This window comes from Manis javanica, chromosome 3, assembly GCF_040802235.1.
Source record: "Manis javanica isolate MJ-LG chromosome 3, MJ_LKY, whole genome shotgun sequence".
Classification (NCBI taxonomy): domain Eukaryota; kingdom Metazoa; phylum Chordata; class Mammalia; order Pholidota; family Manidae; genus Manis; species Manis javanica.
Window position 1 is genome coordinate 43,299,307 of NC_133158.1, and position 17,562 is coordinate 43,316,868.

The window sequence follows — 17,562 nt, forward strand, 5'->3', positions numbered from 1 at the left end:
TGTACTGATATGGGGGATCTCTATTAATCCCCCATATCAGTGCATAAATGAAAAAGGCAAAGTGCAGAACTGTAAATACATACATACACACACATGCACACTATTATAGATACATACACATATAAATACATTTATACATATATACATAGTTATACTCACACACACATATGTATATATATAAAGTGCATACATGAGTATGTATTAATTATATACAAAATTTTCTTATTTTTGACAAAAAAAACAAATACTGAAAGGATAAGTCAGAAACTAAAAAAATTAATAGAAATGGAAATGGGTGAACAAAATGGTAGGTTTAGGGAAGATTTCTTTGCATATAATTTCATTCTGTAATTTTATAATGTGATTTTTGAACCACATAAATGCATTACATATTCAAAAGTTAAATATAATGCGAATTAAAACAAAACAAGCCCTAGAATTGAAAACAAATAAATCCAACTGTATATCAAATATGTAATATAACTATATAACTACAGAAAAATAATTCATATGACTTTGGACACAGTACTCAGATTGTATACTCTTAATGGGATATTTTTAAGACAAAAAGAGCTGCAAAGAAATCTTGAGTTTCACTCAGTAGTTGTATTATTAACGCCTATGTTGGTATTGCAATTTGAAAGCAAACAACAGTATACTAGGAACCAAGATATTTGAGCATAAGAGAGAAGAGCTAAAAATGCAAAATCAAATGGTTAAAACTACAAAATCAAAGAACTTAAGGAGAAAAGGAAAACCCTGCAATATTAAATTTGAAATGGATATGCTAATGTAAATTCGTGATCTCAAACAAGTATACATTTCTTAATTTTTTCTACTATAAATGCTTAGAAGCACAAATACCCCTAAGCCACTAAGTGGCTATGAGCTCACTTAGTATTCAGATCTTAGTCTCTGAATGCTATAACCTACTAAAGGAACAGCCCTTTAAAGGAAATGGCTGATTTCAGGTCTGGACAAAGAAAGACTAAGGTGAGCTTAGTTGTGCTATAAATCAAGAGAGCATTCTACACAATAATAATAATAATAATAATAATAATAATAATAATAATAATTGTATACACACACACATCAATCTTGGCTCCCAGTTTCTGACACAGAACTCCTAAATTCCTTGTAAAACCCTTGTAAATTCACATTATGAAACTGAAAAAGACAAACTATATAATCACCTCAAGAGATGCAGAAAATATATTTGACAAAATCCAATATCCATTGCTGACAAAAACTCTTAACAACCTTGGAATAGAAGAGAATTTCCTTAATCTGATAAAGAGCATCTCTGAAAAATCCTGGTTAACATCATACTTAATGGTGAATGATTGGATGCTTTCTCTCAAAGATGAGGAAAGAGGTAAGGAGGCCTGCTCCCACCATTTCTATTCAGCATTGTGATGGAGGTTCTATCCAATGCAATTAGGCAAGAAAAAGAGATTGAAGGCATGCAGATAAGAAAAGAGCATCTTTACTTAAAACTGCCTTACATAAAACTGCTTTACATAAAACTGCCTTATTTTGTAGATAACATTATAACCTATGTAGAAAACCCAATGTAATCTACAACAAAGCTACTATAAATAATAAGAGAGTGTAGCAAGGTTGTGGGATATAGCATCATTATATAAAAGTGGATTGTATTTCTATATACTAGGAATGAACAACTAGAAATTAAAAAAATTTTTAAATATGCAATAACATGAAAGATGAGACACTTTGAGATAAATATGGTAAAAGATCTGCAAGATGTGTACACTGAAAACTACAAAACATTGCTGAGGCAATTTAAAGATATAATAAATGGGGAGCTGTGTTAAGTAAAAGACTATTTTTCTCAGATGCCAGTTCTCCCCAAATTGATCCAGTTCAATCCCAATCAAAAGCCAGTAGGCTTTTGTGTAGAAATTTATAAGCTAACTCTAAAATTCATATGGAAATGGAAAGGATCCAGAATAGTCAAAATAATTTTGAAAAAGAAGGACAAAATTGAAGAAATTATGTTTTGAACTTCAAGATCTATTGTAAAGCTATAGTTATCAAGGCAGTGGAAAGAAAGGCAAACAAACAAGTGGAAGGAAATGGAGAGCCCAGAATTAGATATACATATTTTTGGTCACTTGATTTTTGCCAATGGTATAAAAGGAATTCAGTAGAGAAAGATAGTATTTTGAATAAATGGTGCTAGAACAATTGGATGTACGTATTTTAAAAATGACATCAATTTACTTTTCACACTGTATACATAAATTAACTCAAAATGGACCTATCATAAAATTTAAAATGAAAAAATACAAACTATCAAACTTATGGAAGAAAACAAGAGAAAAGTTTTGTGACCTTGGGTTAGGCAAAAAGTTCTTAGATATGACATGAAAAATATGATCCCTACAAAAAACCTTGGTAAATTGGACTTCATTAAAATGAAGAATTTCTTTTCTTTGATAAACACTGCTAAGAGAAGGAAAAGACAAGCCACAAATGAAGAGAAAATATTTGTCAACATGTTATGTTGGACAGACTGTGGGGAAACAGTCATTCTCATTGTGTTAATCTAAGTCCTCTGAGAATCAAATACTGGAACAGAATTAAATGCACAAGAATTTTTCTTAGGGGATGTGCCTACAAGAGATGGGTTGGGGGCTGGGTTAAGCAGAGACGGCTGTCAGACCATAATGCAAGCCTGGCCGCAAGTGAAGGAACGAGGGAAAAAGCTTGGGCGGTTGTGTCCTAGACCATCGGGCCATCTCAGTAGGGTTCAGCAAGGCCACTGGGGCATCCTGGAACCAAAGTTGGCCATGTGCAGAGCCTGTGTTTCCCAGAAATGGGCCTGCCCAGTATCCCTCTGTGCTGGCAAAGATTCTCTCCTTTACCAAACTCTGCTCAGTCTCCCCTGACTTTCAATTAGGCCTGACCTTTGGACTTTTGTATAATTGTATAAAAATTCCATTTTTAGCACGAATTCTGCTAAGTCAATTTAACTAGAACCCTGCACCTTTAATCTGATCACCCTCCACACTAAATTGGGCTCCTCCTCTTTCGCTACCTTCCCAGGTGAGGTCTGAGCACCTGCCCTTCCTTCAGCAAAAATCCTGTTAGGTTACTTCAGCTAGAGTCTTACTCACCCCTGCAGTTTCTTCATAGTAATTTTCTATCCACTCTCCACCCTGCTCCTTGCCTAGAGATTCCCACTTGCCCATGTGCTGTATCTGGAGGGGAGTCTACTCTCCCTCACTAAAAGACTATGCTGTAGAGGTCCCTACAGCTATTGCCATGCCCCCCTTGAATAAAGTCTACCTCACCATTTTGAACAAGTGTCATGAATATTTTTTCTTTAACAGTGCTCCATCACCAGCTAGGAGCAGCCTGCAGGAATCATGGCCTCAAGGAAACATGCTATGGATTTCAGAATGCAGCGATTGAAACTCTTGATCCATGAACTCCATCAACAGGAGACTGAGAAGTACATTCTCATGGTCACTGCACTCAAACACTGCTGGTGGGAGAGTAATCTGGCTCCAGGCCATGGCTTCAAAGTTCAAAATGGAAATTATTTCTAATTTAGAAGTCTATATTCAGCCAAACTATCAATTAATTGTGAGGGGGAATGAATGCATTTTAAACCTGAAGAATCTTTAAATTTTACCTCTCTTTCTACCCTTTACTCAGGATGTTATTGGAGGACGTGCTCCAGCAAAACAAGGGGATAAACTAAGAAAGTGGAAGCTACTGTGCTCTGGAAATTGGGGCTCCAGCTCCAGACAGGGAAGCAAAGGTCACCCCCAGGATGATGGTGGAGGGGGGTGCCAGAGGGCAGCTGCAGGGTAGCTCCAAGAGCAACCTGGCTGACTGGGGCTGTTCAGAAGGCTCCAGAAGATGAAGCTGGTAAATATCTGATGTGACATCAGATTTATTTTAACTAGAGAAAAATTTAGGGATTATACTGACATAAGTTAGTTTACAAGAAAAGTAAGCAAGCCAACGAGAAACAAAAAGACAAGGGTACATAACTGCTGTACACAATGTGCTTCTGTCATAAAGAACCTTCAGTCATGTTAACAACTAACTGGAGGCCACAGTTCAACTATATTCCTAGACTGAACACTCACAGTCACATAACCAAAGCTAAAATCCAAAATGCTGACTTGATCCTTGAAACATAAGCTTTCTTCACGTCAGTGTAACTTTGCAGTTATGAACCAGTAAACTTATACAATGCAAATGGATGTAAGTTTCTGGTTAAAAACCATAACAGAAAACAATGCATTTACTCATTCCTCAGAAGCTTTATACGGAGCCACCACTCCTGAGAACCAAGTTTCCTAACTGCCTTGACTGCGGAGTCTCCTGTTTTAGAACTGCTTGTTTTTCACTGAATAAAATATTCATATCAAATAAAGCTCTCTGAATTCTGTTTCGAGTCATAATAATGTAAATGCTGAGTTCTGATCAAACCAAAATGGAAAAGGAAAGAGCACAGGAGTCGTGTAACGCTGGAGGACCGAGCGGTGGGTCACCAGATAACGCTGCCAACAGGAGGCCTGGAGGTTGTGATGTAAGCCTGCTATCTTAGTGACATATGCAGTGACATCTGCAGGCACCGAGTAAACGTGGTTGCATGCATGAAACAAAAATCCAGCCACTTTTCTCCATAAACCTGTATGTTCTCTTTATAAGACGGTGAGCTCTCTACAGCTCAGTACTTTTTGTTCCTTAAGTTGGTTACAAGAAAACACAGCCAGTGGCTCTCTCTGAGGCAAGAGCCATGTGTTCAGTGTCACTGTCCCTCCACTGAGGGCCCTACTCATGGAACTCACCAGTGAGTGATGTTTATCAATAAGCTCCTTGGTGAGTGAGGTGGGCCTTAGACAGGTGATGGGCCTGCACAGGGCAGGGGTGGTTTAATTCCCAAATATGGAGTGGGGCTGTGCCTGGATCGTAAGCAGTGTGCCAGGCTGAGAGTGACACCACTCAGGCCCTTTGGGAGGAGCTGAGTCCAGCAACAAAGAGCTAACAGATCAGGGCAAGGGTTGCAGGAAGTGGCGAGCGCCATGGGTAACAGCCAGCCAACACTGAGGAAGGGGGTCCAGTTTTGGAAAATGGAGAGATAACTGGGAAAGGCCTCCTGGACTGTAAGGAAAAGCCCGCGCTCCCTCTTATTTGTAGGAAGTATTTGCTCACCTCAGCATCCTCATGTGGGTGCTGGGGATTCAAATGCTGAAATCCTCACTCCCAGCACCTCCGAATGTGACTTTCTTTGGAGACAGGGCCTCTAAAGAGGTGCTTCAGTTAAAAGGCCATCACTGGGTGAGCCCTGATCCAAAATGACCAGTGTCCTTTTTAAAAAGGGAAATGTGTTGCCCTCTCAAAAAAAAAAAAAAAGGGAAATGTGGGCACAGACACACACATATGAGGAGTACAGGGAGAAGACGGCGTGTACAAGCCAAGGACAGAGGCCTGAATACGTTCTCCCCGCAGTGTCCGAGGGACCCGACCCCGCTGACGCCTGGGTCTCAGAAGTCCAGCCTCTGGACTGTGGGAAGACAAAAGTCCCTTGTTTAAGCAGCCTGGTCTGGGCACTCTGTGACAGCAGCCCAAGCTGCCTCCTTCACGAAGCCAGGCTGGTTCCAGCTCCAGCGCTCATTTAGGCTGTCGTCCAAAGGCAGTCATGGCGCCTGAAAGATACACTACACGCTTCAATCCATGAGGCTGAGGGTCATAAAGCAAAATGGAAGGATAGTGGTGTCCGCTGAGTTTTTGGCGTCCCTGTGACCTTGAACGGCTATGCTGCCCATTCAGAGAGGACCAGAGAACATACACTAAGGTTTGCTCTACCTGATGGCGTATCAAAATTCAACACAGGGACGCAGAAGGCCGTGGGAGAGGACTGTCCACCTGGGTGCGCACAGCACGCATTCTCAGCCTGCTGGGAGGAGGGCAGCCTGTGCCTGAGGTCAAGGCCAAGCCTCCCTCCTGAGGGCAGACTGGCTGCTGGTGGGGAGGGAGGGAGTCCGGGGCATTACCACGCTTTCTTGCCCCACACTGGTACTCACAGCTCATCCTCAAAGCAGATTTTGGCGAACTTGTCCCGGCCGCCCCCGCTGAGCAACCGATAGGCATAGGTGTTCAAAGGACATGGTGTCCAGTGGTCACATTTTTGCCTTTTCGGGGCTGGAGCTGTAACAAAAAGAACAGAAGAGTCAGCATCGTGCAAGCATGGCTGGACAAGCCCTCTGATGCACCACGGCCTGCAGCCCTTCCATCCCAGGACTTCACACGGCCAAGTCCCAGTGGCCGTGGAACAAAGTGCAGAGTGGAGGGGGACCAATTTTCATTAGGAGCATTTCAAGTTGATATAATGTCTTTAATTTTGTCTTCAACTAACAAATAAGTGGAAGAGAAGGGTGTTGAGTGGGTGCAACCGCTTCGGAAGGGCTGGGTCCTTTCCGTGCTGGTTGGATTGCAATGAAAGAAAGAGCACCTGGGTCTAACAGTGCTGGTGAGCAAAGAAACAGCCTTCTGTGGACCATCTACCCAGCTCTGCACGTACACCCTTTGACACACACATGCACACAGCAGGGCCAGCTCTCTGGCTGGGGCTGACCCCTTTTGCTTGAGCCTGATGCACTGAGCTCTCCTGCCAGGGGTGCTATGCTGGCAGCCCTGGCAGGCCTGCAGTGTCTGCCCAGCACCCCCATTTCATAAGAGACAGTAACTGGGAGGCTGAGGACTGCCTGACCAGCCCAGCTAGCCCTGGGCCCCATGCCTCTCCCACTGCAGGGTGCTGTGCTGCCATGGCTACCAGGTGTGGCTCCCTGCTCACATCACAGGTGTGGCTGTCTGTCACCAGCCACAGAACACCCCACAGTATGCTCGGTTCAGACTTAAAGCCTGAGTCCCTGTAAACATTCAGAAAGTGCTCATACTCCTCCAGGATGATTTGGCCATGGCTCTATTTTAGGGAAAATAGTGCTTCTCTGACTTGGGACCCACAGCTAGAAGTACAGCCAGCCAGGGGCAAAATACATACGAGATGAAATCCCACCGCATGGGCACTGTAGGGCCCTGCTGGAGGGAGTCGGGGTGCAGAGGAGCGCAGCGGCCGGGCTGGATGGGAAGGGTTTCTCGGTGACCACGGGGAGGTAGGTATGTGCTCAGCCCACAGTGCCCAGGCAGGGGGCTCAGGGGGCCCCTGAGCTCTTTAGGGAGCATGTACCCTGGTACTGCACCTACTCACCTTCAAGGCTTTCTGGCCTGGCCCCATCGCTCACTTCCCTGCTCTCCTGCCCCACTGCCCTGGCAGCCCTGCTGCATTTTCTTCCTCTTAGCGGAGGTCACTCTAACGTCCTACAGTTTCTGTTTCCTTTTTAAAATAGATTCCCAGAGGGCAGGGACCTTGTCTCTTTTCCACTGTACCCCCAGCTCCAGGTTGGCGGGTGGCACAGAAATCTGCACCTACTTTGGCAGCTGACTTCAGAGAAGCTGAGCCCTCCTGGACCCCACTCCGCACCCCAAACCCCTGCGCAGAAGCTGCCAGGGTCCCGCCTAGGCTTCCAGAGCGCACACAGCTGCAGCTCTGTCTGCTTTCTCCAACTTTCTTCCCATTGATTCTAACGTTAAATGAGAAAGGACCATGGGATTTTATCTTTCCTTCCTAACTCCTGCAAAAGAAAGCTGGGAGTAATAGAAGAACAAAAAGAAGCGGGGAAAATCTTCTGTATTTTCTCTAAAGAGAAGCTTCCCTCCAAGCCCCGCACTGTGTTGCCTTTTGGCCCACCCCTTCCTGACGTCCCCCTGCATGCAGAGGGCATCTGCAAAGTTGGCAAATCCAGATTCAACATATTTAAACAGCACATTGTGTTACTTAAATTTTCAGATAATACACTCAATATGTTTTTTTTCAATCTCCAGGTACCTAAATCTAAAGCAAGGGGTCCAAACATTAACATGAAAAAGTGCTGTAACTATAGTATCAGTGTTTCTATACTTTTAGACACTGCAGTGCATTTATTTTCATTTTTTATTCAACTTAATAATAACACGCTACTTTAAATGTAGAGATAATTTACATAAAACACATTGAACCTAATATTTGAAAATGTTAACTAATATACAGTTTAAAGGTATCTGTGTCCTGTCTCCTCCTTTGCAGACATCCCACCAAGTGTGTGTGCCCCATCCCGAGGGAACACTCCTGAAGTGGGCACCACGTGCATCCGCCTGGTGCCTGCCTCTCCCTTCAGGTGAACCTTTTCTCTAAGGAGCGTGCAGACCTGCTGCCTTCCGCTGTTCTCGGCATGTCTGTATGGGACTCACTCAAACAACCCTCTGCTCTTGGAGAAGGAAACGGCTCTGTGTCTTTCCGCCATCATCACAGTGCTGCAGGGTCCTCTCAACTAAATGATGGGCAGGCCCAGCAAGAGTGCTGCAGGCCCTGGGCTCGCCAGGTGTGAGCAGCTGATGTGCAGGGCGGATGGCCTAACGCCCCCCAGGGATCTTAGGGGTAAAGCCACCAGGACATCTCTTACCTCCAGACACCTCTTACCCCCCGACACTCACATAATAGGGGAGTTTGGAGATGAAAGGACAGCAGATTAGTATCCCATTACCTTTGGGTCAGTGGGGGAAACCGGGAAAGATATTCTGCTTTGTTTCAAAGCCAGGAGCTGGGCTCTGAGTAGCAGACAGGCCTGGGCATCCTGTTCCTGACGCAGGTCTGGGGGACGCCCAGGGACTAGGTGTGGCAGTGCAGGCCAGGCCCTCACCTGAGATGCTCCTTGTCCCTCTTCCTGCCTGTCAGAGGGAAGGGCCAGATCTGGGGCAGCAGATGTGGGGGCTGGGGCTCAGGGGCAGGACCAGGGCGAGCAGTCCAGCTGAGCAAGCCTGGTCTTGGAGGAGACTCCGCCTGCCCATCCCTCCCTCCCTCTGACCCTGGGATGCTCCCCTGAAGGCCAGTCACTGGAGCCTCCTGGAGCAGCCATCCCAGGGGACTCATGGGGCTGCTCTCCCGCCCCCTCCTTCTCCTGGGGTCAGCAGTGTGGTAAGGTGAGGATCTGGCCGCCCTCATGGCTGCTGGCCCTGCGGCAGGGCCCTGCCAGGAGTGAGGCTCCCTGCCTCCAGGGGGCAGGCCTTCTGAACTCGTGGCCCTGGGAGACTGTGGGTGCTGTTCATGTGGACGTGCATGGGCACATTTTTTAGAAGGGGGACATTTGATTTTCATTGGATTCTCCAAGGAAGGCATGGCTCCAGTGCCTGGGGGTGACATGGGGATGGTATGCACCTTTCCCCACCGTGCCTGGAAACAGTTGGGTAACCTGTACAGCATTTTTAAAAAGGCTTTCTTAACCTCCCATACATTTCCTAGGAGCACAAAATGTTAGTGAAAGAAGAAAGGCAATTGTATTCCTTATTTGGGAGCATGCCTCTTAAGGGAAGAAAGAGCTGGACCGCGTGATAACCCCGGGGCGCAAGCTGTGCGTGCGGGCATATGTGGTTTCCAACCGGCTTCATTCCTTTACTCATTCACAGATTCTCATGATACAAATATAATCCAACCAATATCTGAAATACCAGACACACTGTCCTCAGCTCCCCAGGGACGGAGGAGGGTGGGATAGAGTACATAGAAATGGCAAAGCAGGAAGTCAGCAAGTTTGAATAGTCATTACAGATTACGTGTTGTGGTCAAGGCACAGATGTGTGACTTACAGAGGGCCCCGGGGACAGAGCCTGGTGTCTGTGACGCAGCACATCCCAGCCCAAGAGCTCAGCACCTTCTTATGAGGGAGCTGGGCCAACCCAGGGCCTAAGGCTCAGGCTCCAAGGAGGTCCCCTGAGCTGCTCCTCATAGCTCCTGCCACTGGCCAGGAAGGATTACTACTCTCAGGGCAGCTTGGTGTTCTTCCCAAGCTCATTAGTAACCAGAGGGATGCTGTCACAGCAGCCACTTCATGCCTATCAGATTGGCAAAATCAGAAAGCTGGTCACACCAGCGGGGAAGATGTCAGGAGACAGGAGCCCCATGTGTTGCTTGGGGCGGCCTTTCTGGAAAGGGGTCAGTGCGACTTAGTGGAGTCAAGCTGACCCATGAGCTGTGGCCTCATAGTACTGCTCCTGGGCACTACGAATCCCAAAGAAAACTCCCAGGTTTCCAAGCAGACAATATGGGGATGTCCCCTGGACAGCATCTGTGCAGTGACAAGGTGGGGGCAATCAGGCACTGTCCCAGAGGCACTGGGCGGGCAGGAGGATCCTTGCCCAGGTGTGATGAGGACGGGCACCCGCAGCGAGAGGACCCCAGGGGCGTGACATGTGACACCAGACACAGGACGTGTTCACTAACCAACACCACGACGCATGCCCGCCTAACAGCCCTGCGCACCATGCAGTGAGGGTTCAAACTGAAAGGGTGGTGGGGATATGGGTGCAGGCAGTGGGGCAGGGGGACGCGTGCAGGCGGCAGGGACAGAGGGGCGGGTGCGACCTGCTGGGCCCATCACATGGGGCAGGGATTCCGGAGGACAGCGGGAGGTGCTGGAGGTGTGCACTGGGGTGGGAGCCTGGCTGAGCTCTGCCCTTCCCACAGGGCACAGATGCCTGCACAAGGCAGATGGCAGGGGGTGAGGCCCTTCCCTCCCTCCCTCCCTCTCTGTAATTAAAGCTGAAAAGGAATGGCTTTCACCCAGTTCTTTGTATTTGTGCAAATTAACATTATATAATTAATGTCTGTATTAAAAATATACCAGCATATATCATGATTTTGAAAATCATGAGATTTCAAAAAAAAAGGTAGAGATTATTACTTTAGTGTCTCACATGTTTTCTGATGTAATTTTTAATGGATATTTTGTAACTTCCCTTCACCCCCAATTTGAGTTGTATTCCAGATGTGTGTTTTTATTTAACACATTCTGCACATGACGTTTGTGCCTTTTCCTGACATTAGGATTTGCCTGGGGGTCTCGTGTGGACACGAGCAGGGGAAGCTGCCTGGAAAGGTGCAGGGGCCGCAGGGGGTGGTGTTGTCTCCCCTTCCTTTACCCCCAAGCACGACCTCCTCCTGCTCCTCCTCAGCACACGTGCCCAGGCAGGGCCGAGCTGGGGCCTGGTCCCACTTCTCACCGCTGCAGTGGGGCTGCGGAGTTGTTAGCTGGACCCACCCCAGGGTGCTCACCTTTGAGGACAGGCCTGTCACCGATGCTCTGGAAGCTGTACACAGCGCTGGACAGGGACCCCTCGGGAATGAGCTCTGCCAGCAGATACCCGGAATACCAGGCACACACCGAGGCGAACAAGAGGAGCACGACCTTCAGGATGCCTGGGGACAGACGAGACACCATGGTGACCCCCGACCACAGGTGCCCCAGGATGCCGGACAGTCCTGTGCATCCTCCCTGGACACCCACACTTTGGAGGCAGGTCCCGGCTTCCCTGCTGGCTTTGCCTCCCAGGCACGGCCAGGGCCTCTGCCCAGGATCCCAGGGTGGGCCCACCAGGCCATCCTTGAAGCTCCTGACAAGGACGTCCACCTGCTGGCCTGCTGTTAGCACCCTGGGAGGCCTGCGCCTTACACTGAGCAAGCCCCTGGTGAAACCCTTGCTTCTCCCGGCTCCCTGAATCTGCTCCTGCCCCACGACTTGCCCAGCTCAGTGGATGATCGGGGTCAGGCGCCAGGTATCTGGGACTCTTCCTTCATTCATACTCCCAGCCTGTCAGCCAGCTTTGTGGGCTTATCTCCAGCCTGTATCTCACCTCCACAGCCTTCCTCTCTGTCTCTACTGCCTCCACCTCCCCAGGCTACCACCACCCCAGCAATTGCCTCTCTCCCAGGTAGTGAAAAACCCTTCACCCATGTGCTCCCAATTAGGGTGTTGATTGATCACAGAAGGTAACGTAAAGAATATACATCATCTTTGTCCCAGTTCTTGGCACACGGTTCCTAAAACAAAGCCCTTAGAATCTCCTCAGTGAGGGTCCTTATACACTAAGGGGGGCCCTTAGACTGCTTCCAGGGAGGGGATATGACCAATGACATAACTCTGGGAAGCTCAGGACACTTCCTGGTGGTGGACACATGCACGTGCCCAGGGGTGACATGCCTATGGTGACTCCAGGAGGTGAGGGCACAGAACTCTGAGTCCAGGCCTGCCCCGTCTTGGATGTAGAAGTCTCCTCATTTGGCTGGTCCTCCTGATTTGCAATCTTTATAGTAAGACTCTAATTTTGCATAAAGTAGTGCTTTCATGAGATCTGCAAATCCTTCTAGTAAACTATAAAGCCTAAAGGAGTTGTGGGAACTCCCAAATCTATAGCTGCTTGTGGGGGACTCTGTCCTTGACCTGTGGGGCCTCTCTCTAACCTCAGTGGCCAGTGTCACCACTGAACTGGACTTTAAGACACCCAGCCCTGAGCAGAGCTGAGCGCGCGGTTCTCCAGCCTTCCTTCTCAGGTTTCCAGCCCTGGACACAGAGGCAGGGCCCCGACCCTCCAGCACACAGCCCGAGGCAAGCTGTCCCTCCCAGAGGGGATGGTACACAGACGTGTGTCTGTCAGCCTGGCCATGCTCAGCCCTGATCCAGCTCCCTCTTCATTTCCCGCACGGAGAGGCTTCCCGGGCCTTATCAAGAGCACAGCCCCGCACTGAGTACGGTCCACAGTTGGTAGTGCTGTTGTTGAGGGGCCGCCTGCCTCATTAGTGCAAGTAGTCATGCAGGTGGAACAGATGCTGGGTTCCTCCTTGGCAGGTTCCTTAAGTGCATATTTCAACATCAATTGTTTTTTCCTATTTTCCAAACCATGCAGTCTCTACAGTTGTTACAACGTCATGCACGGACACCTTCCTGTTGTGCGATACCAGGGACAGTGCAGCCAATGCAGTTTTTAGGACTGAGAGGCCATCGCAAAGCTAGAAAACCAGCCACAGGAAATGAAATCCTAGTGATGGAGGTGGCAGACCCCTTCCCTGAAGCTGCTCTGTGCTGTGGCCCCACTGTGACTCCTTTCCTCCCCTGCACAACTTTGTGAGCTTGCCCTCTGCTTCCAGGGCACTTTCCACCATGACCCTTGGTTCTCTCCTCTTCCAAGCTCCCATGCTGCCCCACCTTGGGGCAATCTGCATGCACAGCCATGTCAGCCTTGTACACGCCTTGGCATTGCACACCAAGGGTCTTGCCCCACCAGGACTGTGCCCACACACCTAAGACGGTGCCCACACACCTAGGACTGTGCATACATGGGCCACATGATGTTCCAGGAAATTCTACTGGAGGTACACTGAGTGAACGGTGTGATGTGACTGTTGGAAACATGGCATCAGCTTTGATAGGGCATCGGGTCTAAAGCCAGCAACAGCCCAGTGTCCTCTTGTGTGTCAGATTACAGCTGGATTGCTTTATCCAAGTGTCACACTTGAAGAAGAAAATTGGCAAACCAGAGATTATTCAGAGGATCTTTAAGCCACCATGTCACACATGAGATCTTTGAGCAAATAGTTGCTGTTCAGCTTGAAGAACAAAAGAAACATGGTGCTACCTCTCAAATGCATAGGGAACAGCTACACAGAAAAAGACAGTTTTGTCCCCAGTTGATTAAGGGCAAATGGACAGAAGTGACAGGGAAGAAGATGAAAATTGGGTAAAAAGCCCAAGCGCCCTCCCAAGGGGAGCTATAACCCTGGGCTGCCATGCAAGGCGATGAGCTCCCGCCCCTGGCCGTTTCCCAGGGCTCCTAGGAAGGCCATCAAGTCTTTGTGCTTTGGGTGAGGGGCACAGCCAAAGACCTCCAGGCTGGGGACAGCCTGGTTCTCCGTGGCTGGCTGGGAGAAGCCAAGACCTAGAGCTGGAGCTGCGTCCGGGCGGGTAGGCAGATGAGGCAGCGCCCCTGGGACGGTCCTTCATGAGCGTCCAGGGGCAAAGCAGCAGTGAGTGGACTGGCAGCCAGCACACGGGTCTAACACAAGGTCACAGAAGTCTTCCAGCTGCCAGAGGGCGAGCAGGCCTGGGAGACTGGACAACCACCTGCAGGTGGCACCAGGGGAGCCTCGCTGCTGCCTGCCCAGGGCTGGCCGCCTGCCTTAGGGGCTCTGTCCCTGGGTGGACGTAGAGTGGGATGGAAACGAGGCAGCTTGTCACTGGGCAGCAGACAAGAGCCCCGTACCTGAGCGGGCCACAGGTCAGGATTCACCTTGCAGAAGGTGGAATCCAGAGACTCAGCTGAGGCAGCTCCCGGGCCGGTGGGCCTGCCCTTATGGGGGTGCCCAGCAGCTTCAGGGGCAGGGGCAGGAGGAGGAGAAGTGCGCAGAGTTCAGGGACCTTCTGTGATCCCGTAAGCTGGACCCAGCCCTTTCTCATAAGGTAATAAAGTCATCATTGGCTTAAAGATGCATCTTCCTAGTGATTCTACCCAGCAGGTACACGTGGGTATCAGGGCAAAGGTCAGTTCTGCACAGGCAGGGAGTCAGTGCACTTCCTCCTCAGAGGAGGTGTGAGTGTGCACATGTGTGTGCATGCATGCCTGGGGGAGCCACCCACGTGTGAATGCTCTACCCTCATCCCCACCTTCCCATCTCAGGGTCTCATGCTGGCCTTGAACACTGGACTTATGCTGGAGAAGAAAGCAGTGCTAAAGAGATTTATACTAAGCCAGGCTACAGGTGTGGGGAATCTCAGGCTGCACCCGGGTACCCCAGTCCAGGGCCCCGGAAGAGTGCAGTCATGAACCTATAAGAACACACTTCCTTTGAGGGGATTTCCTTCAACATGAAGTAGGACAAGCAAGCTGTCTGTTCTGGCAGCCTTGCCTGCACAAGCCCACAGTGCCTGGCCCTGGTGGTGGCCACACCTGCGCCCCTTCTCAGGGGCTGGGAGGGCTGAGGGTGGGCCAGACTTGCTGGGTATTCAGCTGCCCCATGGTCCAGGCTCTGCTGACTGCAGTACCAGCTCCTGTTGCCCTGCCTGCTAAGGCTTTTGGCATGAGGGCTGGAAGGGCTACACCTGAAAAACGAGGTGGGTTTGCATAGTAACTGCCTTGAAAGGTTCATACACCAAAGCCCCAACTTTGAGGAGTTAGGATGATTGCCACCGGACAGCTGTCCCATAGGTGAAGGGTGGTGGTGGCTTAATTTATTCATCTGTTCAATCTGAATGTGGTCCCTGTGAGTCATCTCTCTGGGACAGACCCAGTGCTTGACTACAGGAACCCGGGAAATGTGGCTTCAGTGAAGGTTGCTAGCCCTTAGCTCACAAAATCAGGAGTGACATGGCTCTGTGTTTCTGCAGGTGACTTCTTTCACACATCCAGACAAATGCAAGAGTGGTGTTATCTCAAAGCTTTATGTGAAAGGACCTTATAATTCATGCATGAATCATGGGAGATGTGCAAGAAGGTTGTGGGTGGGTGAAACCAACCCGATAATATTCAGCATTTTCTACTAAGTAACCAGCAAAGTGACATTGTAAGTATATAATATAGAAATAATGAAAAAAAATTCCAAAATAGCTCTAATGAAAGTCAGTGCCCTGAGGGAGATGTTTTCTTCCTCAAATCGGAGATATGTACCTCCACTGATTTATTCTACCATCCATACAAGTTACCAAAAACACTGCTGCTTATAAATAAGGTTTTGTAGAAACCATGGATATTTTATATGACAAAGCAAAACTCTTAAATTTGGCTTTTCTACACTGTGGGAATGGAGCAGAAGAGGTGGTGTGTAGTACTTTCTGGAATGTGATCACACAACTGGAAAGCTAGTTTTAGAAGGAAAGGGGGTTATTTAGTCTAAGATCTCTGGGCAGCGACCTGCCATTCAGAGTAGGGAAATGATCACTACAGAAGCCAGGAGAACTTTCCATTTTTGAACTTCCTATTTTGGCACAAGATATGTGCCTTGCTCCAGATGAATCCACATTCCTCAGGTCAAAGGAAGAAAACAGCAAAGTTAGTTAGAAAGGGTGTGTGTGACGGAGGCGGGTGGCTAACATGGAACACCGAGGAGCCCTGCAAAGCAAGGCAGGCAGGCAAGGGACCAAGGACAGAAGCCACTGTCAGAAAACAGGCTTTGAGACAAGTATCAAATAATTTCACTCATCTGTGGAGTATAAGAACAGAGAAAAAACTGAAGGAACAAAACAGCAGCAGACTCACACAACCCAAGAATGGACTAACAGTTGCCAAAGTGAAAGGGACTGGGGAGGGAGGGTGGGAAGGGAGGGAGAAGGGGAAATTGGGGCATTACGATTAGCACACATAATGTAGTGGGGGGTGGGGGGCAGGGGGAAGGCAGTATAGCACAGAGAGGACAAGTAGTGACTCTATAGCATCTTACTACGCTGATGGACAGTGACTGTCATGGGGTATGTGGGGGGGATTTGATAATGGGGGGAGTCTAGTAACCATAATGTTGTTCAAGTAATTGTACATTAATGATACCAAAAGAAAAAAAGAAAAAAAGAAAAAAAAGAAAACAGGCTTTGAGGGATGAAATGACTGGTGAAATGATTGGTTTTTTCCTTCCCTCTTTCCTATTTTTTCCAAATCTTACGCAGTCTCAAGTAGTCTGACGAATGGAAAAAAATAAAAACAGCTTTATAACAAGATGTTGCGGGTAGTGTTGCAGTCAGTGGCAAAGGGACATCCCGTGTTTATTAGCCTCTTCTCACCCACCCACATTCCACACTGACTTAGAAAGGCCCACTGTCTCCCCACTTTTTGTAAATTCCTGGGTTGGTCAGCTTGGCTTGTGGCTAACGACTCCTGAGTCCAGCCACAGGAGCCCGGATGGGGTCCACAGTGCAGCTGGCAGCCCCTTCCTGGCCCGCAGGTGAGGGGACATCCCTGCAGACACATACTCCCCTGTGGAAGGACCCCTCCTCTTGAAGCTTCCTGCGCCCACCCAATACCTGCTTCCAAGCAAAACGTTACACTCACTGCACCCCACCCAACCCCCGCCGCGCACTGCCATGCACCCCAGCTGGGCGGAGGGGACCGGCAGCAGGAGGCGGAAACGGTGTAGGGCTACCTGCTTGGGAAACCCTGCCAGGTTCGCCTCCAGCGCTCCAGATCCCAGGTCTAAGACCAGACCGGCCCCAGCGCCAGCCCCTCTCGGCAGCGCGGCGGGTTCCAGGAGAGGCGAGGGCCCCGCCCGGACTTCTCCCCCTTCCCCCGTGGCGGGGGTTCGCACTCACCGGCAGCCCCGGGGCGCATCTTCCAGGTGCTGCTCCTCGCCCTCCTGGCCCTCGGCGGCAGCTCCAGGGCGATAGGAGGGAGCCTTGCACGGATGGGCGGCGGCCCAGGCACGCCCTCGGAGCCGGCAGGGCAGGCAGCAGGGCAAAGGGCGGGCAAGGGGCCGGGTGGGTGAGGGCCGGCAGGCTCAAGGCGGGGCAGGTGAGCCAGCGGCGTGGCAGGCTCGGCCGCGCAGGTAGGGACCGGCGCGTGTGCGCGGCGCGCTCGGGCTCTGGGTCTGCAGCCCGGGAGGGATGCTCCCGCTGCCCGGCCAGCTGGGAGCCAGAGAGAACGAGCAGGGGTTGTTGCGAAAGGCGAACCCCGTGC

The 17,562-nt window shown here is 49.4% G+C and overlaps 1 protein-coding gene across 1 annotated transcript in view; it reads right to left on the reverse strand.

The window, feature by feature from the left end:
- The window catches only part of FAM3B (FAM3 metabolism regulating signaling molecule B), a 36,824-nt gene extending 19,473 nt beyond the window's left edge, over positions 1-17,351 (reverse strand). The window contains exons 1-3 of the mRNA XM_073230401.1: positions 17,199-17,351; positions 11,189-11,332; positions 6,069-6,192 (exon numbers count right to left, since the gene is read on the reverse strand). Coding sequence (XP_073086502.1) covers positions 6,069-6,192; positions 11,189-11,332; positions 17,199-17,217 — 287 coding nt within the window. The 5' untranslated portion in view covers positions 17,218-17,351. The remainder of the gene's footprint in view (positions 1-6,068; positions 6,193-11,188; positions 11,333-17,198) is intronic.
- Positions 17,352-17,562: the final 211 nt, after the last annotated feature.